The 27,160-nt window shown below is 42.0% G+C and overlaps 1 protein-coding gene across 3 annotated transcripts in view; it reads left to right on the forward strand.

The window, feature by feature from the left end:
• The window catches only part of RGS7 (regulator of G protein signaling 7), a 509,940-nt gene that overhangs the window by 218,972 nt on the left and 263,808 nt on the right, over positions 1-27,160 (forward strand). For 2 of the 3 annotated variants that reach the window (XM_045983123.1, XM_045983124.1), the window contains exons 3-4: positions 9,586-9,729; positions 14,090-14,186. In XM_045983123.1, the coding sequence (XP_045839079.1) occupies positions 9,586-9,729; positions 14,090-14,186 (241 nt within the window). The remainder of the gene's footprint in view (positions 1-9,585; positions 9,730-14,089; positions 14,187-27,160) is intronic. The other variant, XM_045983125.1, reaches the window with a different exon arrangement.

Here is a 27,160-nt window from a genome sequence, read left to right on the forward strand (position 1 = left end):
TCAATCTATGAAATAAGCAAACCAAGGAATGTCAGGCAGAGGAAAAGGTCAAGCTCGTCAGCAGCAAAAACCGATTTAAAAACCTTGAAAACATGAAACATGAGGCAAGTAGCCAAACCCACATACACGCATTTATTTTTAGTGTGTGCATCTGAAGTAGAAAAACCGTCACTGGCGTGATTATGCTTTTGTCCTCCTAAAGTGCTTTTGCCATACATTCAGGTTCTGATCCCTTTTTTAGGAAAAAAAAAGTGTTTTTGAATGAGAGTCACAGGCAGGGTATTCATTCTTAGACTAAGCAGACTGGAATCCGGACCCCAAGCACTAATCGTATACAGATATCACCAATTTTAGAAATTTTATGCCACTTCGCTTTTATGAAAGACCTACATTAGTACCTGTTTTGACTAACCAAAATAAATCCGAAGATGAGTTTCGCTTTTACGAGAAAAGGCAAAAAGTGGGGTGGTTTTGCCACAAGCCCTTACAGAGGCAGCGCGAGTGGCGCCGCCTAGTGCCTTCCCCGGGAACTGCACGCAGTGTCTGCACATCGGGCCTCCGGAACTTTGAATTGTATGTGTGACCGCCTGTGTTTACCTCCATTTATTTTATGGATCTTTTGGCAAGATGTGACCTAAGATTTCAGAAAAGCCTAAGAGAGCTTACTCTGGGGGGGTCTGGAAATGTCCAGAAGGCTTTCCTAATAAACTAGTGGTAGTGGTTTCTTCCCTTGAAGCCACTTTGGCTTACGAGAGGTTTTGTGGGGTGCTACTTTCTGGTAACGGGGAACCGGCATGTGGTGGCGGTGACTGCGGGCCATCCTTTTGATCACTCCTGGCCAACCTACACTAAAATTGTCCCAGAGACATCTCTGAGGTTCCATGCTACAAAAGAACTTGCCATAAAGTAGGTTACTTAAGTAGTGTATCCTGGTATCCCATCACTGATTAAGTAGTGTATCCTGGTATCCCATCACTGAAAATATCTGCTTTTAGCTCTTCTGCCTACACTTAAGTCAAAGCCCTCGTGCTTCTTCTCAGTGGAATTTAGACCCAGTTTGTGGCTGTTGCTTGTGGACTCCATGCACTGACAGGTCTTGCCCAGAGCAACGCTCCCAACCCGGATTTTCTGAGAATATTAAGCCCTCCTTGCCGGAGGGAGCCATTGTATGCAATAAATTCACCTCTCTCCTATGCATCTGGAATGCTGCTAGTGCTCCGCCAACCCTGAAAGAACTGAGATAATAACACTTCTTTTCTGAAGGGCTTCATTCTCTTATAGAACCCTGTCGAGAAAGGAGGCTGCTTAGGGCATGACGTCATTTGGTATCGTCTGCATTTTTATGAAAGCAGCGTCTAACCCAGCTGAACCTGCACGTCATTGAAACCACTGGATGGGCATCTTGTCCTCATCCTTAGAAAGGACCCCGCACCCCTGTCTCCTGGGCCCTGGCGAGACTGTTCAGATTCTAGGTTTTCCGGCAGACATGTGGGCAAAGAGCTGCGTGGGGGTTCCAGGTTGGAAAGCAGTGCATTCCAGGGTGAACACAGATGCCTGGTCTCCGTAACTGGGAAAGTTCGCCATGTTTTCCCACCATGATCAATGCTGCGAGATCATGTGTCTCTTATATTCCCTCACTCACTGCGTCTTCCTTTCTGGTCTCGAACCTCTTGATTTTCTTCTGTATCCGAAGTCTCCCTGATGGTGACTGGGCCCTGAGAACTTCCCGCACATTCATAGCTCTAAGCAGGCTAAGGGGACAGAAAGGACCAAAAAATTTTTTTAAAAAACACCAAAAATGAGTTTAAGATGGATCAGAGATCAAGCTCTTTGTTATTTTAAGTACTTTTCATTAATGCTTGATTTTCTAAAATCAGAATTCAGCTTCACTTAAGAAGATGTGGGGACATGTGCTCAGTGACTTAAGGATGATATTCATAATCATACTTGATAGTTTTTGAAACTATGTATCATATATGTCTATATCATTCCATCCTCATTGAACATGAGAGATGAACAGAATTGTCTCCATTTAATGGTTAAAGATACAGAGGCTTAAGATGGGAGGCTTTCCCATGATGACTGAACTAGTATGTTCCCCAGCTGAGTTTTTAACTTTGCCTCGTTTCATTGTTTCACATTTGGACTGGACTGCACAGCACTCTCTATTGTCCCTAGAACCTTGGTGGACTCTGGAGTTTTACCTGTTCAAATGAATTATACAGGGACGCTGGGGTGGCTCAGTGGGTTAAGCGGCTACCTCTGGCTCAGGTCATGATCCCAGGGTTCTGGGATCAAGTCCTGCATCGGACTTCCTGCTCAGCAGGGAGCCTGCTTCTCTTTCTGGTCGCTGCTCCCCCAACTCATTCCCACACGCTGTCTCTCTCTCTCTGACAAATGTGTAAGTAAATTAAAAACAGAAACAAAAACTAATCATACAGATTTCTTGCCTTCTCTGTTCTATCCCAGTGTTCCCAGGATTGTTCCACATAATGCCAAGTGTCCTTAGGTAAATTGTGTAATGACGAGAGACCTTGAAAGAAGAACTTTCAGGTCCTTCTCTGAAAATCTCTATAGATTGTTACAGTACGAATAATGACTGTGTGGTCATCTCTTTCTTGGAATGATGAAACACAGTATCCCTATTACTGTGATTACTTTTATTAGGTTGATTTCTACACTGTTACCTGCCTTATCCCCTAACCAAACATATTGTTATGTGTATGATGTGTTACGGTAGGAGAGCTCCTTAAAGAGGCTAAGAAGAAGAAGGAAGGAGTAAAATAAAGTTAGGTTTTATTGTCTTTCTTGCTATTTCAACTTCAATATCTCCAATCAGTGACACTTTTTTTTTTAAAGATTTTTTATTTATTTATTTGACAGAGAGATCACAAGTAGGCAGAGAGGCAGGCAGAGAGAGAGAGGAGGAAGTGTGGAGCAGAGAGCCTGATGCGGGGCTCGATCCCAGGACCCTGAGATCATGACCTGAGCCGAAGGCAGCGGCTTAATCCACTGAGCCACCCAGGTGCCCCCAATCAGTGACACTTTTTGGTTCACAAATATTAGATGCTAATTGAATTCGTGGAAGGGTGGACTTCAGTACATTTTATGGTTTGTAGATGACTCCCAAGTTGAAACTGAATTATAAGCTAAATAATTGATGTTTTAAAATAACCACTAAAATGAATCTAATGTCTCCTGACTTAAATTCCATCTTCCCTTCATAGCCATTCCTGTCTCCGTTACTCTTATGAATTCTTATGAATTTATATTTATCGAAGTCTTTTTGAAGCCATTCAGATTTTCTGTAATCAAGTGAAGACTTCAATGACTGATGATTTTGACATAATATTTTTATCTAAGAGCTCAAAAATGTATCATTCACCTCTTTGAGCAGTAGATATGAATGTCCTTAAGCCATAATAGATTTTAACATTAATGATCCCTGAAAACATAGGTGCCTAGAAAACAGTGCAGAGCGGCTTTCTCCCGAGGGAAGTCTGAGGAGAGGTAAAGAATCATTAGCAGAGAGAAAGGATGGGGGCGAAATCGATGATAGAAACGTCATTTGTTTTAACATGAAATCTGCAATTTTGTGATGTGTTTCAAGAGTCACGGGCATGTACTAGGCCATCAGCAGATGTGGCGTCTTCCGAATCACAAAACACCATGATGAGAGTTCTTTCTGCTGCTAGCGATGTCTCTGATCCCAGTGACTTTATGTGGATGGCTGAGATACACAAGTTCTTCATCTCTGGCTTTCAGTGAAGGAGGGAGAAGGAATAAGCGTGTATTTCTGTTGTGCCAAGTGTGAAGGTTTTGGAGGAAGGGAGAGTTTATTTCGTAGGCTCCTGGAAATGGGTCTGTGGTGCCCAGTGGTCAACAATGGACCAGGCTTTGTTTCTCATTATTGGTAGGGCTGGCAATTCCAAGGGAGGAGCTCTGTGCAGAGCTATGTGAGAGGACGGGCCTCCTTATCACAGAAAGGGGATGAGACAGGGTGAGAATTTATTGATTTATGTATCATGAATACGATAAACCAGGTCTTAGTCATGGAATCCTCATTTTATAATGAGGGCATAGCTTTTATTTTATTTTGCTTATTTATTTTTTGAAGTAGGCTCCACGCAGGGCATGGAGCCCAACATGGGGCCCAAACTCACCACCCTGGGATCAAGATCTGTGCTGGTACCACGTGTCAGATGCTCCCACTGAGACACCCAGGTTCCCCAAGGTCACATCTTTTAAACTTGGGTGAGGCAAATATTAAGTAATAGGAGCTATGACTTCAAGTAGCAGGTAATTTGGTTACAGAATTTCTTACCCAAGGAGCCACAGAACTTAAATGGCTTCAGAAAGATTTGGATGGATTTGTGAACATGGCTATAGAGAGAAGCCAAGATTTAATGAAAGAACTGAAACACCAGAGTAGAGGAATTCTTACATTCCAAAGGCGTTGTTGAGTTGTTGTGCTCTTTGACAGTATTGTGAGGCCCTTTCCATTAGTGGGACTGTGTTAAAATGGCAAGCTCATTCAAGAGCCCCGTGGCGTCTCTTGTTGGTCCTTCCTGCTAAATGTCAGAGGATTAGTAAATCGAGGGCATGTTCTGAATTCTCTGCCTTTTTCTTCTCACCCAAACCAACGGCTGTCTTCAGATGATTTGCTTCCTAAGTATTCACCATTGAGTTATTTTAAGAGAATGACTAGTCTGCCAAACCCTAGAGGTTGAGGAATTTCAAGTTAATTCCAGAAGCTAAAATAGGAAAAGAGCTCATCCCAAATCAGGTATCTGCATCATGGAGAAAGTTATCAAGAAAGACTTTCCACGAACCAGGATTTCTCCTGTGTCCTGAGTAAGGGATAATGATTAGACTATTGATTCTGTCTACTAGGGTGATAATGAGGTGTGACTAGTTTAAAATGAATGTAAACAGTTTAGTCCATTAGCTCTGAATTTAAAAGACAGGAAAGAAAAGAAGAGAGAATTTCTGGGTAGACCAGTTGAGTTACTGAAGCCTGCCAGTCACTGCACAGAATGTTTACAATATAGTATATGATAACAGGCAGCTGGGGACATTTGACCTAAAATGTGTGATGGTAGATGTGTGAATGAAGAGCTTACAGTATAAGATTTTAATCCCATGAAAGTGAGCATCCTCAAATAATCCAAATTTCTAATGAAAAAAAATAGTGACAAAGGTAATACGTGCTCATGGTGAAAACACACACAAGCACACAAGTAGTGCAGAAATATATACCGTGAAACATAAGAGGACCGCTGCCACCAATTCCTTATGGTCTCTGCCCCAGATGGCAAGATAGCCACGGTGGGGGCTCATCATCAAAAATGTATACTCTAGGGGCGCCTGGGTGGCTCAGTGGGTTAAGCCTCTGCCTTCAGCTCAGGTCATGATCTCAGGGTCCTGGGATCGAGCCCCGTATCGGGCTCTCTGCTTGTCAGGGAGCCTGCTTCCTCCCCTCTCTGGCTGCTGCTCTGCCTACTTGTAATCTCTCTCTCTCTCTCTCTCTCAATCTGTAAAAAAGAAAAAAAAATTAAAAAAAAATGTATACTCTAGGGGTGCCTGGGTGGCTCAGTGGATTAAGCCGCTGCCTTCGGCTCAGGTCATGATCTTAGGGTCCTGGGATCGAGCCCCGCATCGGGCTCTCTGCTCCGCGGGGAGCCTGCTTCCTCCTCTCTCTCTGCCTGCCTCTCTGCCTACTTGTGATCTCTCTTTCTGTCAAATAAATAAATAAAATCTTAAAAAAAAAATGTATACTCTAGCACAGATTACATGGAGCCCTGGGTGTGGTACCTAAACAATGACTCTTGGAAAACTGAAAAAGTATAAAATAAATAAATAAAATAATAAATAAATAAATAAAAATAAAATAAATAAAATTAAAAAAATATTTATACTCTAAAAGGAATGATAAATAGGTACAGAATTAACCTATGCTAAAGTCATACAAAGTAAAGTGGGAGGAAATACTGAAAAAGAATTCCAATAAAGTTCTCTGTGAGTTCCAAAGGAGCTAGGATTATACTCAGCTGGTACGAGAGAGGCAGAGGAAGGGATTAGGAATGATTTGGTAAGAAAGCCAACGTTGAAATTATCCTAGAAGAATGACCAGATTTCCCCAGACAAGGTAGGAAAAGGAAGGACGTGGCTGGCAGAAGGAGAAGAAGGGGGGAGGTGAGGTAATGAGCCACAGCCGGGCGTGTGGACGGCGTGAGGTGTCGTGAGGACAGTGGGGAGTTACAAGGCTGGAATGGTGGTTTGGGGCCTTCCTGTGGAGAAACTTGAGGGGTCACTTAACTTACTGAGGGTTCGTGGGGTTGTCCGGTCAGTCAAAATTTTTGAGGCAGGGTGACCTGAACAACTCATTCCTGAGGTCATCTGTCAGGGGAGCGGACTAAGGCTTGGTGCAAACAGGAGTCCATTAGAGAGAGAATCCCAAGCAGGCTCCCCGTGAGCCGAGTGGTGACAACCGTGGAAATGTATTTGGGACTCGTGTCAGAGAGGTGGACACAGCTGGATGTGGGCGGCGGCGGAGGAGTTCTGGAAAGGTCATCACTGTCAGCAGGAGTCCCGCGCATCTTCATCTGAAAGCCAGGGTGAAGCAGCTGACCCAGGATTCGAATGTTCTGCGCACTTCTTCTCTTGCCATCGCTTAATCCTGGCTGCCCTCTAGGCTCAGCCCCGTCTTGCCTCTCTCAGGAAGCCTTTCCCAGGCTCTGGAAGCTCGCCTCCTTGAGCTCTGGCTGCAGGAGCAAGTAGTCATTAAGGCTCTTTTGGAACTTAATTGACACCTCAGAGGAACCAAAAAATTCTGAAAACTTAAGTTACTCTGTCATAGATATTTAATATTCTTGCATTTTTTGACCTCATGGGCAAATAATACCTTGGCCAAATATTACAGCTGTAAAAACTACTGTGGATGTGCTTGTCTGCCCCATGGTTCTTCCCTGCATCACTTTTTGTCTTTGGCTCTCTCTCAGTGTGCAGGAGGTCGGTCTCTCCCTCTCTCCCCTGGTCTTCTCTTATATTTTTTTCCTACTCTACAGCTCTATTCCTCTGACTTCCAGTAGGTTTATCCTAATGAATAAAACTGGTAAATGCGATTGTTTTATCTGCCAACCCCCCAACTTTCTAGAGGATAGTTTGGGCCCCAAATTCAGCTATGGGAATGAGAGGGAGAAATAATTTCTCCTTGGGATTCCGGACTGTAAACTATAAAACTCACAAGTGAGGGGTACCATGCTTCCTGCTCTGTGCACTGGAGAACTAGGGGAAGCTTCTGGTCGGTGGAGAGACGTGAGGCAGACACAAGCGGGGTGACGACGGAAGGCAGAGAGAGCGTTCTGCAGGTCAGCTCTGCCCGAGACCCACTCACATTCTGATCTTTGAGTTACACAAAGGATTCCACAAGGCTTACAACTCATTGATTTAAGTCAGAATGCTATCATTTGTAACCAAATAATCCTAACGAATCAAATGAGCATAGTTTTTATTTAATGGATTACTTTAGAAGAGCGGTTATAGTCCTTGACATTGATGAGAGAATTGCTTTATTTAAAAACAAAGGAAAATAACATGCATAAGCTAGAAAAAGCCTTTCTCGGGGCACCTGGATGGCTCAGTCTACTACGTGTCCAGTTCTTGATTTCTGCTGAACTCGTGATCTCGGGTTGTGAGATGGAGCCCGGTGGTGTCCTCAGGCTCTTACTGGGTGTGGAGCCTGCTCGAAGTCATCTCTCTGTCCCTATTTCAGAAGACTCTGGGAACTCTGCCCTGTGGTTCTTCCCTGTATCACTTGCTGTCTTTGGCTCTCTGTTGTTATGTAGGTGGTCTCTTTCAACAGTAACAAAACAACAACAACAAAAAAGAAAGACAGAAAGAAATCTTTATTTCTGTAAAATCACAAAAGCATAAAATCTCTACCTTTTCCCGTTTGTTACTGCTTTTGAAAAAATAACTCCACATTCAAGATGAACTAGGATACATTTACATTATCTGGATTTTATGTGTGTATTTTTTAAGTCATCATTATTCTTGAAAATGGTTGCTTTTTCACAGGAAAAAAGTAATTCTGATTTGAGATACTGACAACCATCAACTGTAACATAAGGGAAAATCGTCCCAATTAGAAGCAGCTTTAATTGAATTATTGTAGCAGAAAACAGTCTGGGTCGCAAATTGTAACCACATTATTCTTATTTAACCTTCGTTAGAGGCTGACTCTGCTTTCTCTCTGTCACCGCTGAATTTGGAAATGCAAATCGTCTTCTTTAGCAAGGCTTCTTGAAGGAAAAAGAATTAATAGGCAGGTTTAAATTATGTAATAGCTGCCACCACCTGATTGTCAAAGATATCTGAGAACCACTCGACTCTTCCTTCCCTCTCATGGCCGGCACATGAAATGATGGCAGTACACCGTAATTTCACAGTGTGTGCACATAGGGAAAAAAACGTTCAATATCTATTCAGGCTCTCATTTATATTTCCAAATGCCCGTGCTTAATGGTGGATTACAAAGAAGTTGGAAAACTTCCTTTGAGATTTTTGATTAATTCATTTCTCCTTCGCCTGCAGTCAGGGTGTCTCTGCGTAAAGCTACTGGCTTAATGAAATCAGTCATCCTGATATTACGATCAAGTTCTGGCAAACATAACCACAAGTAAATTTAATTAAACTCCCATCACTGTTTAGAATGTTATGAAACTGGAAAGGTTTCAAGGCAGAGATTTTTGTTTTCTTCGGTATGTGGGTGTCCCCTGTCTGGCAGGCCCCTTTGGAATTAGTAATGCTCTTCCGAGATGTACCTGAGTAATTCGCTTTCTCTTTCATTCCACCGAGTGTGAGGGCGGGCATTGTTTAACCTGAGCGGTATTTGAAATATATCACAAACACTGAAATGACATCTAAACTCTTCCAAAGGAAAGGCTAATTATGAATTCCCGGGAAAAGAGTCCTGTGCGGGAGTTCAACAGCGCCTTTTATCTCAGGAGCTTATGCACGACAGTGAACTTGAATCTCGCATCCGCAAGCGGGAAGACAGCCTCACAAACAGCCTCTGATTTTCCCTCCTGTTTTGAAGAAGAAATTCCTCTCATAAACCAGCTGAAGAATCCCTGCATGATATGGAACAAAAATGATAATGTTCTAGTTTATTGTCCACTAAGCTCTTCCATCCCAGTGTTTCTGACCCAGCCTACTTTTTCCAACGCATGTTAGATAAAAGGTAAACAACAAAACACACACACATACACAAAAAACAACCATTTTCAACATCTCAAGCATCTCTAACAATTTAACGTGCACTTTTGCATGGTGTCTCAGAAAAATTAACATGTGCTATAAACAAAAGTTCAATGCATTGACCCTTTTTTGAACCTTCCCTATGGGCCAGGCATTTTATATATTAGCAACACAAAACTGAGTAAGGTGAGATTTCTTTTTTCAAGAAGTTCACATCTAAGGGAGAAAGGCAGTTGTAAGATAATAATTAAATGTGAAGATTTTATAATTGAGGTATAAAAAAGTTTTTGAACAGGTTTTGATCGTCTCAAAACTACTTTGCAGGAGACAATTATTTTACCCTTTAACACACGTAGAGGACCAGTTTGCATAGAGAAGAAGATGACTTCTGCAGAGTCCTCAATCTCAATTCGATTTTTCGACCCTTTAAACTTCTGTGACAGCAGAGACATTTTCACTTTGTCAAAAGTGAGTGCAATCTCATTTCTCCCTTTCCTCTAAATATTATCTTTCCATAGTTTACACAGTCCTTGTTTATATGCAAAAATATTCTTCCTGACATTTCTTCTAATCCAATCCCTTATCTTTTGGGGGACAACACAAACCCAGTCTTCTATAAGAAATCTGAGAGAGAGCTTGTCCATGGGTATCTCTTGTCTACTTCGTGATGGACAGTTGGTTGCTTCTAATAAATATTTGGCATTTAACACAGCTGTCTTTGCCAGCTGGGTTGTCAAAGAAAGGAAAAGGACTTGGGGCGTCCTGGTACAGTGATGAGGGAAGAAACTTATGTTGATGAGGACAAAGATGATGATGATAATGGTAGCATTATGGGTAAACATTTAATTAACATTGTTTCTTCAGTCCTCAGCCCTGATAAGGTATATAATGATATCATCTCCATTTGACAGATGAGGAAACAGTCTCATTTAAAGTATCTTATGCGTTCGTACAGTTCGCAGGTAGCACAGCCAGGATTCAGACTTACATCTGACTGGCCTCAGTGTGTGTTCTTAATCATGTTGCTATTTGCATTGCTATTAAAAGGTGCTGACAGTGGGAAGCCATCTCTAAAAGGTCCTGGTCAATTTAACAGGCTCATCTCTTTGTCTCTGATAGGGAACTGGTTCTTTGACTTCAGTGAGGAGACCTAACCAGTTCTAAACACTGATGATTATTTCCAGACTTAAGTAATTTTGTAGCTAGAAGAAATCTTACCAATCACATGCGTCTAACTTCTTATTGGAAGAGGGAAGAAAGTAAGACTCAGAGAGAGCCTCAGTGCCCAGCCATGCCCAGCCAGAGCTCAGTGTTCTGTCATCCCAAGCTGAAATTGTCCTCACCTAGAAATGGGCTAAGAGAGTGGAAACAGCCTAACCCTTTGCAACTCAATGGCACACGGATAAAGATGACAGACAACAGATTGATCAGTCAATAGATGTGGGGCCTGTCAGTATCTTCACTGGGACCTTTGCGGTATCTGAGTCCTTTGTCCTTGAATTTAAATTGTCCCAAAGAATTTTGGTACTTAGTGCTGTTACTTTGCATAACGTCTTGTCCCTCTTGCTGTCCAGCTTGCTCTATTAGTTTGTCTGCTTTTAGTATTCTCTTTCTTACCCGATTTGCTCTTGCCAGTACTGGGAAAGCACATAGATCTAGTGTGTTCAAACCACGCTTAATATAAACATAAAGAGACTCCCGCTGAATGTGGAAGGAAACTACATTCACTAAGATGGATGTGTTTTTTGTCGGTAGGTAGGTATATTTTTTACAGATCTATTTATCTGAGAGAGCGAGAGAACAAGCAGAAGGGGCAGAAGGAGAGGGAGAAAGAGTCCCAGGCAGACTCCTCACTGAGCGTGGAGCCCAGAGCAGGGCTCATCGCCATGACCACGAGATCATGACCTGAGCCAAAACCAAGAGTTGGATGCTTAACTGTCCCAGGAGGTGCCCCAAGGGTGTGTTTTTATATGTGGCCTTTGGGACTGATTTCAGCTTCTAGAAACCAGATCATTCTTGTCTTTGTCTTCCCTTTTGTGTTTTGTTTTGTTGTTTTGTTCTTAGCTGATTCTAGGCCACGGTAAAGTTCATGATGATAAATCATATCTAAACAGAGATAAAAACACCTGACTGCATTTTAGTGACCACACTTTCAGTTTAGAACACAAATCCTCTTTTTACATGGAGTTTAACTTTATTTCTGTTATGGAAATTATGGCTCAGAAAGATTAAAACTTTTCAACTACAAGCACAGAGCTCACTCTCAGTTCCCAGATTCCTGATCTCGTTCCTTTGGGATCCAGTGATCCAGTGAACTGAGACGTGGTGTGACTACAGAGAAAACACCTCTCTCTACTCCTAGCAAGGAACTTCAGTTGAGTTCCAATATCACAGGCGATTGTTGCCACATCACAGGCGATTGTGGCGGTATTAAGGGGCATCAGAGGAGTTTCCCCATCTGTCTGATCTGACCTGGTTTAAACTGTTAAATGAGGAATGCACGAGTCCGCAAGCTAGCACTAGACAAGGCGAAGTACCTTTTCTTCATTCCTGGACACTGTCAGGTGAATGAAAGGCAAACAGTAACAAAACAAACAGAAAAGTATGACTATTTTCATGTTTCTGTACTTAGACAAGGTGTGTTTATTACATGAAAAGATCTAGCTACTACTTGACTCCTTGGAGGGCCAATGAAAACAAAAAACAAAAAACAAAACAAACAAATCCCAAAACAACAAAAACAACAACAACAAAAACCTTCCTTTTTCTGAATTACAAACCAGCTGAGAATCACAATTAAAGCATAAGGCAGAAAGGGTCAGAGTAGCACCTGCATTGCTGTGATGATAAAGCTATTTTTGAAGAATGTTTGCACACATAAAACTCTAATCCCCAAACTCAATCCTGATCCCTCGTGCTCACTCCCTAGGGCAGGCCTCTCCCACCAGCAGAGTGGGATGTGGCTTCCCCACTGAAGGGGGATGGGCCCATGACCAATTTCTCATTCCCAACCCTTGCACCTGGTAAGTCGGCCCAATTTCCCTGGAATGGCAGGTGTGAGGCGCAGGAAGTGGCAGGGGGGTGAGACAGTGGTCCTCCCTCTACATGAAAAAATAAATAAATACAAAAATAATACAAAATACAAATACAAAATAAAATACAAAAAATAAAATAAAAACAAACGATACCCAAAAAAATGTGAGGAATGGGGAATAAACATCCCTAGGCAATGGGGGGGGCAGGTTGTAGACATTTGAAGTCCAAGGTTTATTGTCTATGTACGGTGCTTTATATATGTTGTATCATTTAACCTGAAAACACTTTACCCCCCCCCCCCACCCAGCCCCAGCCCTACCCTACACACACTGAAGGAGTTGCCTGTAATATTATTGTCACCATTTAAAGGTGAGGAGGTGGCCTTAGGTCGCTCACCTTGCTCAAACCAGGTGAACACGGTGGTCACAAGAGGAGCAGAGTCCCATGCAGAACTGACTCAGGAACCCGTTCTCCCCACATCTCCAGTCTCTGGTGAACCATTTCTCATGTTAATACATCTAAAAATACTTATCTAGGCAAGTAAGATTTCTTCATTGAAAGACATTCTGACGCCGTGTTGATGGGAATTTGGTAGTTCACCGATATAAAGTTTAGACTGTGATTTTGTTAACATTTTGGGGGGGATAATTTTAAACTTACAGAAAAGATACAAAAATAGTTGTAGAATTCCCAGATGCCCTTCGCATAGTTTCCCCTAACATAAACATCTTCTAGAATCCTAGCAAAATTACCAAAAACAGGTTGTTGATATTGGTAAAATATTATTGGTCAACTACAAACCTTACTCAAATTGTACCATGGTTTTCAATATGGACTGTGACTTCTCTTGAGGACAGCAGCTGTATTACATTCACTTACATATCCACCATGCCTACTGGGAAGTCTGATCAAGTCGGTGATCCAGAATGAGTAAATGATCTGTTTGTGGAATGAGTAAATGAGTGAATGGATGTCGAGCTCCATAATACGACTTCTGTGTGTTTGTGGACATACGCGTGCCACAGCATAGACACACACAGGGATTGTGATCGGAATGAATGGTGTTCAGATCTGAATTCCACATTAGGCTTTGTAAAGTATAGTTTGTTACAACGGTGGAAAGTTTTCAAAAGCAAAAGAGAGTGTACTAACTGGAAATAAACAGATACAGCAGAATTCATGAAATGATCAGAAAGAGTGTTAACATTCATTTTATCATGAGTGTGTGTGTGTGTGTGTGTGTGTGTGTTTCATGTCACACTTCAGTAAATGCCTAGGCGGGAGAAGCAGCAGTTTCTGGCCATTGGTCTTGCATTTATGAGCAGGTTAAAGAAGTTTACATTGAACCAAATTACAGAAACTCTCTTTCTGGAGGAGGAAATCCACACGGACTCTTTTCAGGCTTCTGTTTTCTTTTGCACTGAGTTCCACAGAGATAACATTAATGAAATGAGAATTTCGCTATGACAGTGGTTTCTGACAGCTTCAAAAATAAACACTCTTTTATCTCAACCTTTATACCCGAAGAATGTGAAACCAGGAGAGAGGTAATATTCAAAGCACAGAATCCCTTTTAGTAGCTTATTGGACCTTAAAATGGCCACCTTTCTTATTGTTTCCTCCATCATCTTTTAACCAAACTAAAAATATCAACGTGACAAAGTGTAGAAAGGCAAAGATATAGCATTACACTTAGCTGGGCAAGACTGGTATTAATGTTGTTATGAGAACTGATTTCTCTGAAAAAGTTCAACTTTTAAAAGGCTTTAATTATTTTATTATTGTTATTTAGATGGAAGACGTCATAGCACGCATGCAAGATGAAAAAAATGGAATTCCCATTCGTACCGTCAAAAGCTTTCTTTCCAAGATACCTAGCGTCTTCTCTGGTAAGTGTGCGTTCAGCACAGAACTGCTTTTTTTCTCTAGCACCTTCGGCATAACTGTTGAAAATCAATTCTTGCCACTCGGTGTAGAAACTCTCTGACTCATTTGTCCAGTAACTCTTAGGAAATACCCATGCCGTGTTCCATATCATGTGAGATCCTTGGAGTTATAGTAAAACAAAACAAAAAAGTGAAAATCATGACCTTACTTCACTCCGGGTCAGTGGCAAAGATGTGATGAGTAAATAGGAAATAACAGAAGCTGATCTTAAAGATGTATGAAGCAACATGGTGTAGATTATGTATAAAATGAGGAGGACAAGGAGTGCGTGGGTGGCTCAGTGGGTTAAGTATCCGACTCAGGGTCTCAGCTCAGGTCTTGATCTCAGGGTCATATGTTTAAGCCCTAAGAGGATGAAAGCCATCAGTCAGGGAGGGATTCCTGAACAGCTGTGATGGGTGAACTGAAGTTTGGTAAGTGAGGAGTCCAGTCAGCTTCAAGACCTCCAGCTGTGAGTGCACATCGGGGTGACCGGGGTGAGGATGTGTAGAGAGAGAAATGTGCAAAGAGGCTGGAACAGATGGTCTGCGGTCAGACGATGAGGGTCTTTGAAGTCAACCCAAGAACCTAGTTCTGATGTATGTGGAGAATACGAGAATATGGAAAATACGAGAATATGGAGAGTCTCCCCGCTCTCACAGAGCACGTTATGATGAAGGTGCTCAGAGCAAAATGGTGTTCAGTGAGGGCTGTTGTCACCACGGTATCCAGGGTGCGTGTCAGAAGAGTTTGGGTGCCAACATTCTGATATCCAGGGAGCGAAGGGATAGGGGGAAACAGGAGCGTCTGTTAAATAACTGGCATATAGCCTGTACGAGGACATAATCCAGTGGAGTTTGGTTTTGTTTTTTAATTGGGTGACTGTGAGACTAAGGAGTCCTTAGCAGAAATAGGGAATCCCCGCGGTTTGATTGGAAGTGACTGGAGAAAATGGTGGTGGCAAGTTAGAAATCTGTGCTCCAGCTCCAGGAGACCGGGGATGCCCAAGCTGTGGGACTTAGGCGTGCAGGGCCTGGCCTAGCATGGCACGGAGAAGCAGCAGAATCAGACAGACCAGAGCCTTCACGGAGAGTCAGCAGGGGAAGGATGCTGGGCTGAGCCCGTGGAGGATTTGCTCCGTGGGGTTTCTGAGCCAGGGTTCCGTAGGGTTCCTGAGCCAGGATTCCGTGGGGGTTCCTGTCCAAGGGTTCCATTGTGCTTCCTCGTGAACAAGAGTTGAAAGAAGACTGATGGTCAGCAGGCCCTCTGCCTTGGTGAGAGGGTAATGGGACCAGAATACAAACAGGCAGGCCCCGTTGTTGGGGTTTGGGGGCTGCGTTGCTCTTTGATGAAGGGGAGAGAGAACAGGGACCAGACGAGACATGTGGTCTCACAAATTACATCCTCTGTTTCCTGCCACTGCCTTTCATGCCCACTTTTTTCCAGTTTCTTGCTCTCCTCTGATGATGGCCTTTGTCATCTCGCTTCCGGGGCCTTACACCATCTCCTGCCTTCTCACTGACTCACTTCCTGACTTCTGGGTCATTTCAAGATGAAATTCTGTCCATTCTTTAGAAGCTAGTTCTTAGAGCTCTTTGGAGAAAACTATCCCAAGTCTTCATTGTCTGTGCTCTCAAAAACAAAAAACAAAACCTTGTTATTTGCTTCACTCATAGCAGTTATTATGCTCTACTTTGGCTTATATTTTTGTATCCTGTCCTTTATCCCCTAGAAGGTCGTAAAAGTGCCTTGGAGTCAGTGACTTACAGAGTTAACTTTGTACTAAACCCAAACATGAACATTACTCATACTTTGATGACCAGTGAGAGAACTGACCTCCTTCAGTACCCTCGTGCAGAGGTTGCGCACTGAAATGCAGTCAGAATCCAGGCAGATAAGTGTTACCCAGATAAGAGTTACCCAGCCCTCCGCCCCAGGAACTATGGCCAGGTCCCCCGTGCATGGCCTGTGTGAGGGCACGGCAGTTGAGGAGAGTTTGATGACGAGATCCTTAGACACAAATGGCCGCACAAGAAAAGTTTAGCCCTCAGATTAAATGGGGCTGCAGGTTTGAGTTACCTGTTTTCACGGTGAATCTAAAATTTTTGGTTGAGTTCTTCAAGGAGCAATAAATACCTCACTCTACCATTCCCCTACGGTTCCATAAAATTTCATACGGCTCCGATGTAGCATCCTCCTGGAAGAACGTTCGACAGACAGAATTAAGACCTTAACTAAAAAGTAAGATGGGACGTATAGATCGAGAAGGAACCAGGGGGCTTGTTTTCACGTTCATTGGCATGAAACAAGGTAGTTCTTACGTAAGGACAGTATCAATGACATTTTCATATTAATGTCATGTTTCTAATTATCATTCTGTGTTTCCTAGAGACTTTTCCTGAGCTCTGCCTCCCGGTTTGATGATCTGTTTTGCTGCAGATTTAATTGACATAATAGTATTAACGTCTAGTATTTACCAACCTCTTTGTCGCGATAGCCCCGCATTATAATGTCTGAAGCCCTGTCTACTTCACTAGCACTTTTTAGTCTTTGATGGTAATTTTCTTCCCCGGATACTTCTTACAGGGATGAGGGATGAACCCCGTGTTCTTTTGGTTCCCCTCGCCACCTGCTGCTTGCTCTCCCGCCTGTCTGCCTCTCCCTCCTCCCTCCAGGCTTGCCTTATGGTCTACTGCAGACCTCCTAGAGAAGTAAAGCCTCTGGGGATGTCCTGACCCTTAGCAGAACCAGAAACCGATAGTGGTGAATGAGTGACGTCATGTGTGAGAGGAGGGTGGTGGGCGTCTCTGGGACTGTGAATCCGGTTCTCTCAGGTCTCCCACTGATGCTCCCTAAAGCCTGGGTGCTCAAACATGGCCCAGGGACCAGTAGCGCCAGCCTTACCTGGAAATTTACTTAGAAACATAATTGGTGAGCCCACCCAAACCCACCACATCAGAACCTCCGTTTGAACACTGGCGCGCAAGAGTAGGGTCCCAGGGCAGGCTGGGGCTCCGGGTCCACACCCGTGCTTTACCCAGGGCACTGGGTGCAGTGGCCACCTTGCTTGTGTGAATCTTTCTAGGGCTTTCAAGGGCCCTGATTATTATTATTTGTTTCTTTCTTTCTTTCTTTTTTAAATTTTCTGCAATCTGGCCTCAGTCAAGCCTATCACAGTCCATTAAATGTTTTTTTGTTTTGTTTTGTTTTTGTTTTCTTTCTCTTGTGTTTGTTTTGCTTGGGGGAAGGAGAAGGGATTTGGAAGAAGAATATGGTTCCTTTACTCCCCACCCAAGAACCTGCTCAGCATCTCAGGTTGTGGAGGGATGGGCACTGTCCAGCGACGCCTGGCAGGACCTGTGTGTGACGTATATGTCACGGTGGCCAAGAAAGGCCCCCACCTGCCTCTGGTGAGAACAGCTATGATGAGAAAGTGATCATGCTGTCCTACCCTCTCACGACATCGGAGATCCAGACCCCCATCCCATCAAAGAATCTTATGACACAGATAATATAGATGTGATTTGAGCTTTTGGGTTTTCATTTCTTTACTTTATCCCGTCCTGATAAACGCATTTCCTCCAACTAAACATTCAAGCCTTTTTTTTTTTTTTTTTTTTTTAATTATTTAAGTCTTAGAACTTTTAATTTTGGCCTCCTGGTTTCTGTAGTGCCAAGATCAGGGGGAAAGTCTTTGAATGAATCCTCCATGTTAATCCTTGAACTGTGGGGTGGGAGATAACTTTGGGTGGAGTGATCACACTGTTTCTCCCCCAGATTGCTTTCTCACCTGCAGGAGTAGCACAGGCGGTTCTGACGGTGGTGTGCGGCCGGACCCGTCCTGTTTAGGGGGTTGAGCTCAGGGGTAAGGGCCGACCAGAGCCTGGCCTGTCAGTTCTCTTTCCCGGGATTCTTTCTATTGTGTCTCCCAAACTTCAGTTCCGTGTGTGCGTGTCTGGCACTGAGATGATGCAAAGTTGGGCACTGGATAATGGGCCGGTGCGGAGAGAAGCGAAGCGGACCTGTCTGACGCTTGAGAACAGTGGACCACAGGAGGACATAAGAGGAGGAGATGAGGCAGAAAGTCCTGGGTGTCCGGTGGCTTTGCAGCCCTTGTCCCAGCCTTCTGGGACACAGTGCTGGGACCTCACACACTTCCGGTGGGACTGCACAGCCCCTCCCGCACCCCAGCACACACACACACACACATACACACACACACACACCTTAAAACCTCTACCTTTCGTTTTGCTCTGTTCTTCACTTCCCTTTCCTGTTTCAGACTTTTCCTGCATCTGGAGCAGATTCCGTGGGGAGGTTCTTAGGAATGCAAGTTTCCGAACCCTCCCTGCGGGTATCTAGGGCTGAAATGTATCCAGGCAATCAGCATTTCCAAGCTGAAAATCTAGGTACAGATGGGATTGGCGTCTTCTAGTCCGGAGACCCGGTAACTATTTTTCTTAAGGATTTTTATTTCGGGTGAAACAGTGATCAAATACCCACTGTTTTATCTCTGCTACCGGGTTTTGCGGGCTAATGTTCTAATATTAGCGGGAAATAGACACATTGTCTATGTGTTGGTGTTCAAGGTTCAACTAAGTACAATCAGCTCAGGTGAGTTCTCTTCACAACGGTTAAAAAAGTCAGTTGTGGGGGGCGCCTGGGTGACTCAGTCGTTAACCGTCTGTCTTTGGCTCAGATCATGGTCCTAGGGTCGTGGGATTGAGCCCCACATTGGGCTCCCTACTCTGCGGGAAGCCTGCTTCTCCCTTCCCCACTCTCCCTTCTGTGTTCCCTCTCTCACTGTGTCTCTGTCAAATAAATAAATGGAATCTTTAAAACTGAGGGAGAAGTGGGAGCAAAACTGCTTAAATGCCTTCACTTTGTAATTGGATCTTCAACCAAGAACCTTAATTACATGTCCTTAATTGCCAAAAGAAATATCTTTATGAGGTTTGGGTATAATGATGAAGAAGACTTTAGAGTAGGCAGAGAAATGATTATTTACATACTACTTCATTAACTTTTGCAAAATATAAATCAAGGGCATATTTACATCAAGTTCATTAAGTTGCTTAGGAGAGGACCCATATGTCCTGTATATTTGTTAAATGATAAATATTCAGAAAATTTTGTCTTTGAAGATAAACCTGACTTTCTCCATTTTTTAAAACAGTAAGAAATGTGTAACCCATATTTTCCTTTTCCTATTTCCTCTAGTTTCTAGGAAGCTCATTTGCTAAATTGAACTTTTTTTTTTTAAGATTTTATTTATTTATTTGACAGAAAGAGATCACAAGTAGGCAGAGAGGCAGGCACAGAGAGAGGAGGAAGCAGGCTCCCTGCTGAGCAGAGAGCCCGATGTGGGGCTTGATCCCAGGACCCTGAGATCATGACCTGAGCCGAAGGCAGAGGCTTTAACCCACTGAGCCACCCAGGCACCCCTACATTGAACATTTTATTGGTACTTTCTCACTTGACTCCTCACTGATGTATGACTTTCTTTTTTCTTCAAATTGTTTTTTTTTTTTGTCTGTAAAAGACAAAAGATAAAAGATCACTGTTGTTGTCATCTGGGGTCTATCTGTGTGTGTGAAACAGAAAGAATGGGAGGGATTAATACTGTAAGTTGCTTCGAGTCATGTTTTGAAGGTAGATAAGAATCCAGAAGTATCTGAGAAGCGTCTGTATACTTAGGAGCTGTTCTGCCCAGAATCCTCACCGTTCAGCTGGGGCTACATCTTGCCTTTGACCCGAAGCTCTCCATCACAATATGAAAGATGAAGCTCAAATATTATTGCAAAAGAAGCCTCATAAAAGTGCTCATGCAATTTTTATACAATTGTGTCTTCAAATCGGAATAATAACTATGAAGCTAAAAATATAATATTTGTAGATTTTTGCTGAGGATTTTCTCTGAGTGAATCTCATAAGCCTTATTCCTGTGAGTAACTATTGTCCTAGAATTCATATCCTGTAACTTACAGTGTTTATTCATCTCTTGCCTGAAAATCTTCGGTGAGGCAAACTATGACACTCACATCAGCCACAAAGCAGAATATAGATCCAAATCCAGATGGAGCACGAGCCTGTGTATAAGAGGAAATGATTAATTTTACATTTTTCATGCCATTTGGTCCATCTTGATAGTATTTACTATTAACCATTTGCCGTGGCTACGTGCACATCTGAATGATTTAAAACTGACAACAGTTTTGCAGGTGCTTAAGATCAAGATGTTGAAATAGGGTTTGTTTTTTTTTTGGTGCTTTATTTCTGGAACATACATTATTATAATATTGAATGTTATTTGCATATTAATAATATGCAATAATAATATTATCAATAATATATAATATCAATAATAATAATATTAAATATTATTATGTAGATTTTTTGGTTGATTCACAATAGAGTTTTAGAGTCTAATAAAACAAGAACATCTAACGTAGGAGATGTTCTTTAAATATTTGTTAAGTGGGTAACTAATAATTATAATTTTAGAGGAAATATTTGCATTCATATGGATGGTGAGGGGAGTTACACTATTGTGTGGCTTCATCAGCACACGGGGATTATTTGGATTTAAAAAAAAAAAACTTTTCTCAGTGTTTTTAGCCTCTCAGTTGTATAAAATTTTGTCTCTGGAGTCTAATGGTATTATCTTGATTTATAACAGAAATCACAAGAACAGGAACCTGGCACGAATTCCATGGTGTTTTGGGGTGGGTCTCTAGAGCTGGCCGTATCTCAGGGCCTTTGATTTCTATTCATTAATCACGTATTACACAGGCCTCAGGAGCCTCTTGTGTTGCGGACATTTTGCCAGGCCTGGAGATACGGAGACGTAAGGCGTTGTTTCTGCCCTTGAGGAGGCCACTCTCCAGTGAGGAGACAACAAGGTGAAATCATTTTTGCGACAGGATACGCGCCCAGTGCTGAGGATTGTGTGACGCCTAACCCATGCGCTTGTGGTCAGAGGCATTTCTTGGAGAAGATGACATCTGAGATTCATTGTGAAGAATGAATCAGAGTTAGCCAGACCAAAGAGGAGCAGTCGTTCGGAAATTCAAGGTGTGGAAGGGTCGTGTAAGCTCAGAGAACTTCCCAGATTGCAGTGACCTTGACCCAGGGGGAGGTATGTGGGGTCCAGAGGAGAAATCAGAACTGAAAGCAATAGTAAGAATCTTGAGGGATCCAACTTCATCCTGTAAAGAATCAGGGGCATTTAGTGATTTTTAAGCAGGGAAATGGGATCACCGAATTTTTTTCATGGTGGTTTCTCCGGGGAAAATGTAGGGAGTAAATATCTGTTTGTAGAGAAGGGAGACGAGGGTGGGAGCTGGGGCTGTGGTCTGGAGCAAAGGTTAAAACAACCTGACCACAGGGCCAGTGGAATTGGGAAAAAAAAAAAAATCAGATGCATAAGAAATTGTGAGGGCTTAGAAGGGACTTCATTAGTTCAGTACCAGGATTCAAGATGGGGGCTGGTGGGGGGAGGGATTAGCGAGAGGCCAGATTGGTTAATACAGAAGCCACTGCCCGCAAAGACACCCATATTTAAGACCTGACAATGAATGCACAATGATACCTTCTACAGATGAACTGGGAAACCCAGGAATTTTCTTTCTCTCTATTTTCGTGGAGGTGATGGAGAAGTGATGATAAGTTTTGAACACCTTGAGTTTCAGATCCTCACAGAACAACCCCATGAAATGTCCAGCTGTTGAAGATATATCTATATCTGGAATTCGTGGGTATTTGGTAATACGACAAGTAGATGAGATCTAGTCTGGGTGGATTGTTGGCGAGAAGCAGGGTAGATGAGATCTCTTCTGGAGTTTTGCGTGGAAAGAGAAAATCAGAGGACCAGAGATGGACGTCTGCGGAGCAGAAGCATTTAGGGCTGCACAGAATATGTGGCTCATATATGCTTGCTCTTTAATTCCTGGCCTGCAGGATTGTTGCCTCAGTTCACTTGGGGCAGCAAGGGAGATGGGTTCAAGGTGAGCCATAAAGTCCTCATTTAAGTGACTGGACATCACACTATTCTATGTCTGGAGATCTGACTCTAAGGGGATAAAGACTCCAGTGGTTTTCTTTGAGAATCAATCAGCACACGAAGTCTAAACTCCCCCGTTAATCTGCTTTATTCAAAATGGGTCATAATCTATGCACCATGGAAGATTGTGGGATGAGGCCATCAATGTGTTTATGACAGATAAGCTTAAAACCAACACTTGGCCAAACCTCAGGTCATATCTCTAGAAATACCCACCACCATCTAGATTTCAATTATTCTAGATCGTGATAAAATAAATAAGCCTTTGCCTATTCAATGAGCTGCATTTCCTTCAGTCAGTTAACTGTGAAATTACTGGGTTTCCAATGTTATTTTCTGTAGCAAGAAATAAACCAGCATTCTCTTCTCAATTTTTTGTTAAGTGGTGTAGGTTTTCATTAAACCTGAATTGGACTATGCCCATGAAGCAGTCCACTGAGATCAGAAAAGTCTGCAGGACTGCCTGTTGGCAGCCATCAAATAAAAATATTCCCATGAAATCAGGTTATTTAACATATTTGAAGATTGAACTTACTGAACAAATTCTCAGGACCCAAAAATGTTGCTGCCTATTCTAAATCATCAAGCACTGTGTATGGAGGAGAATATGGTAGAAATGAGAGGGAGTTCTGCTCAGCCATTTCTACATTTTGTATATTTCTATCTTTTGTCTTTTATTAGCTTGAGAAAGCTCTCCATCGTAAGCATGTTGATAATTATGGGGTTGAATCTCGTTGCTATCCTTCTTTTGCCACTTAATTCCATCCCTCATCTGAATCGGTCACTTTTAATGTGTTCTCATATAAATGACTCACCACCGATTGGCAAGACCAAAGTTTGTGGTCAGAAAGGTTGTCTAATAGTCCTTATGTTGTGTGGCTTTGGCTGGCCTCGGGTCTTTTTTGCGTTTTAAGCTGCTTTATGTATGTAGGTATTAGTAACATTGGAAAGCTATACATATTCAATGTAGACAACTTGATGACTTTGGAGATAAGTATAAACCAGTGAAACCATCAGCACTATCTGTGCCATAAACATATCCATCACCCCCCCCCAAAGTTTCCTCCTGTCTTATTTATCCATTTATTCATTTGGGGGGTGATGAGAACATTTAATATGAGAGCTACCCTCTTAACAGATTTTGAAGTACCCAGTATTATTGTGTTTAGGAACTGTGATCTCCAGGATTTACTCATCTTGTGTAACTGAAACTTTGTACCCTTTGATGAGTACCTCTCCACTTCCCCTTTCCCCAGTCCCTGACAAGCCCTGTTCTACTCTCTGCGTCTGGTTTGGCCAGGTTAGACTCCTCACATTCATGACGTCCCGTATCTGTTCTTTTGTGTCTGGCTTATCTCACTTAGCATAATGTTCTCCAGGTCCATGCCTGTTGTGACAAAAAGTCAAGATTTCCTTCTTTTCCAAGACTGAATATTATTCTGTCGGTCTCAAGCCTTAAGGCTCAGAAAAGTATTTTAATTCTCTGGAGTTCATTCTCACCATTTTTTGTTTTTTCCCCCATCTCTGCCCTACTCGACATGCTTGATCTCAACGGAAGTGACATGTTGAGTCACTCCAATTGCATAGAAATGGAAACTGTGATATTTTATAATCACTGAATGTGGAACCACTTATATTTTATTATTAATTTGATTATCTAATAATGTACACAGTTCTCTGTGATGCCTTAGTCACGTATATGGAAACTGGGTAGTATATGTGTGCTTAAACATCAAGTTGCCTTTGGGGCATCTGGGTGGCTCTGTCAGCTGAGCATCTGACTCTTGATTTGGGCTCAGGTCACGATCTCAGGGTGGTGAGATCAAGCCCCGTGTTGGACTCTATACTCAGCATGGAGTCTGTTTCAGATTCTCTCTCTTCCTCTTTTCTCCCGCATCCTCCCACCCTAGTCGTGCATGCTCTCTCAAAAATAAATGAATAAGTAAAAAGATCAAGTTGCCTGTAAATGTAATAATTAAATATGTCCTGCCTTTTTTCCTTTATTCCTCTAAGGGTCCTATGCATATTTACTAGTGTCATGGAGGCCCAGCCTGTGCAGGTTCAAACTTCCCATGTGGATAGTTGCAGAGGTAAGAAGAGAAAAGAGCAAGCTTGATCATATATGCACTAGGCCAATGCAAGTTTTAGTAAGTACCTATTTTGCATCTAAATGTTTTTGAGAGAAACTTTCAAAATGATTTATATGACTTAACCCAACCCTGTTTATATTTAGAGTCATTTTAAAGACAGTAAGGATGAGTCATCTCAAATATTTTTCTGTGGAGCCCGTAAGGCTAGCTAGGTAATTCTAAGATGCTTCTAAATGTCTAAGGTGCTCCCTTCTGAAACTGACAGCTTACTGTGAAATATATATTTTTTTAATCTCCCATTAGAATGGCTATCATGGGATATACAGAAATTCAGAAAGAGATTGATTTTGACAATAATTCTAAAGTATGTTGGCAGAAATTATACTTGTCATATCTTGTTTTTATGATACCCCCAAAGAAAAGTGGAGAATGCAGAGGGGAAATTTATGCACAGTAAATAAAAAAGAAAAATGTACTCTAAAAATATTGGCAGTTCTCAAAGTTTTGTTCTGAAAAACAACAACAGCAACAAGTGCTTGGAGAAAACAAGAAATGTTAACCAGATCTGCAAATCTGAACATGAACGTTTGCAAGAAGCCCATCCTTTCTTTGTCATCTTCTCGCCACACCTCTCTGATCAAGTGACGAAGTCGCTAGCACATAGTAACTATGTAGTCAGCCAAGCTGGGGAACAAGAGGAGAGGCCGAGCTGTCACGTCATCCGCAAGGCATTTAAATTATCTTTGCCGTGAAAGCTTCTTCACCCCCTCTTGGTGGTCACTCATTCCTTATTATAAAATAGCACCCATATGTGATTAGAAATAGTAAAGAATCTAATCTCAGCCACTTGGACTCTCTGGCATAGGTTCTAGATAATTATTTTTCTGGAAACTCCGTACTACTGGGAAGTGATAAGGTTAGACCTTTATTGGGCTTTTGCTATATTTGTAGAGAAATGATTTCTTTTATAATATGAGTGGACCAATTTAATACGACCAACATGAAATGCAAGCTTTTACTTATTTTCACCAGAATGCTAGAAGAAACATTACAAATTGAGGAATGTCCAATGCTTTGATTTTGGCTTTAGCTTTTTGGATAGATGTATCAACTAGGACCAGGACCTCTTTCTCATTCCAGGTAACAGGAAGGTAGTGGTTCCCTGCTTCCCTGTAGGGCCTTCTGAACATATGATTTTGTTATTTTATATTTTAAGTGAATATTATTGTGATTGGAGTTGAGTTTGTCCTCCAAATAACTCCATTCCAGGTAGGAAAACTCTGTCCGAATATAAAAGTGTGTCTGTCCAAGTCCACACAGAAGACTTCTCTCTGACTGCCAGCCATGTTGGTTGTCTAGAATAGTTTTGTTGCCTTATCTTTTACTCAGAATACCATAGCTTTTCCCTATGATGTCCTCCCTAGACAAGAACCTCTTTCTAACATTTTATTGCTGTATGACCAACAGCATGTAAATACATCTCTGGAGAGGGATTTCTTTACTTAAGATTCTGAACAGACCTCAAGAGTAAATCATTAGCAGTGGGCCAAAATGAGTAATTTACTGGAAAGATACCCTTGTGCCTACAGATTACTGGATTTCTATTCTTAAGGAGCACCACTAGTTCTCCTGTGCCTCCCTAGGAATCTGACAGGATTCCTAGTTAAGTACCGACTGAATGGGCAAACGTGTCACCAAGATTCTACCAGGAAATATTGAGCCTCACTGATATTGTAACTTTTTTTAAGATGTCATGAAAGAGCAAAATACTTTATTTTGAGTTTCCAAAAATTATCACTACATTTCTACCAAAAAAAAAAAAAGAGAGAGAGAGAGAGAGAGACTATGCATGGCAATGTTGGGACTATTTTGGCCTGGTTAAGGGATAATAGAAAAGGAAGAAAACTTAGTATGGTCATGAACAAACAATGTTCTGGAGGTCTGGAGAATCCCAGCTGGTGCTGAATTTTATCTTAGCATTTAAATGTTATCTTTATAGGCATCTAGATTCTTCAGATTTACAGATGATGCCAAATTGTACTAAAAAGTGAAAATTTGAGCCAAAAAAGAAATTTGAAGATGAGAATGCCAGGATATATGAATTATCATATCATTATCACCAGGAATGAAAATTATCAATACCGATAAGCTTTAGCCACACCGAAAGTAATACCCTTTTAAAAAGTAACACAAAATCTGTCTTTTTAGGAAGACAGGCTCAGTACTACAGTTGAGATCCATGCAAGGACCAGAGGGCCACCAATAGTCTGGTCTCCTAAAGTCACTGCTCCACTGTGCTCCTTTGATGAAGGAGACCAGATACAGTTTTGATTAAGGTGCTTAATATAAAAAAAGGGGAAGGAAATTGGAAGAAGATGAAAACTGTGCTACCCACATTCAAAACCAAATGAGTATGAGCTTCTGAGAATTTGGACCATTTCACGCCATTAATCCAACATCCAAAGTCAACAGCAGAGTTTGAAAAGAGTCAGTACAAGGGCGTCCCTTAAAAGGCACCTTTTACATGAAAGATATGAAAAATTTGTATGGCCTCAGTAATTACAAGATAGAACTTGCTATTGGTCCTGTGTTAAAAATAGTTAGAAAAGGATTAGGTAACTAGGCATTGTACATGCCCAAGAGATAACAAGAAAAAAAGAAGGGCTATTTAACCTTTTTTTTTTTTTTTTTGGATGTTGATGTTACTGGGAAACTCATTATTTCCGCATGTGATATGTAGAAAATGAACAATAATAAATGGAGACATTATTATAGTTATTTTATT

This window comes from Meles meles, chromosome 17 (genome assembly GCF_922984935.1).
Source record: "Meles meles chromosome 17, mMelMel3.1 paternal haplotype, whole genome shotgun sequence".
In the NCBI taxonomy this organism is placed as follows: domain Eukaryota; kingdom Metazoa; phylum Chordata; class Mammalia; order Carnivora; family Mustelidae; genus Meles; species Meles meles.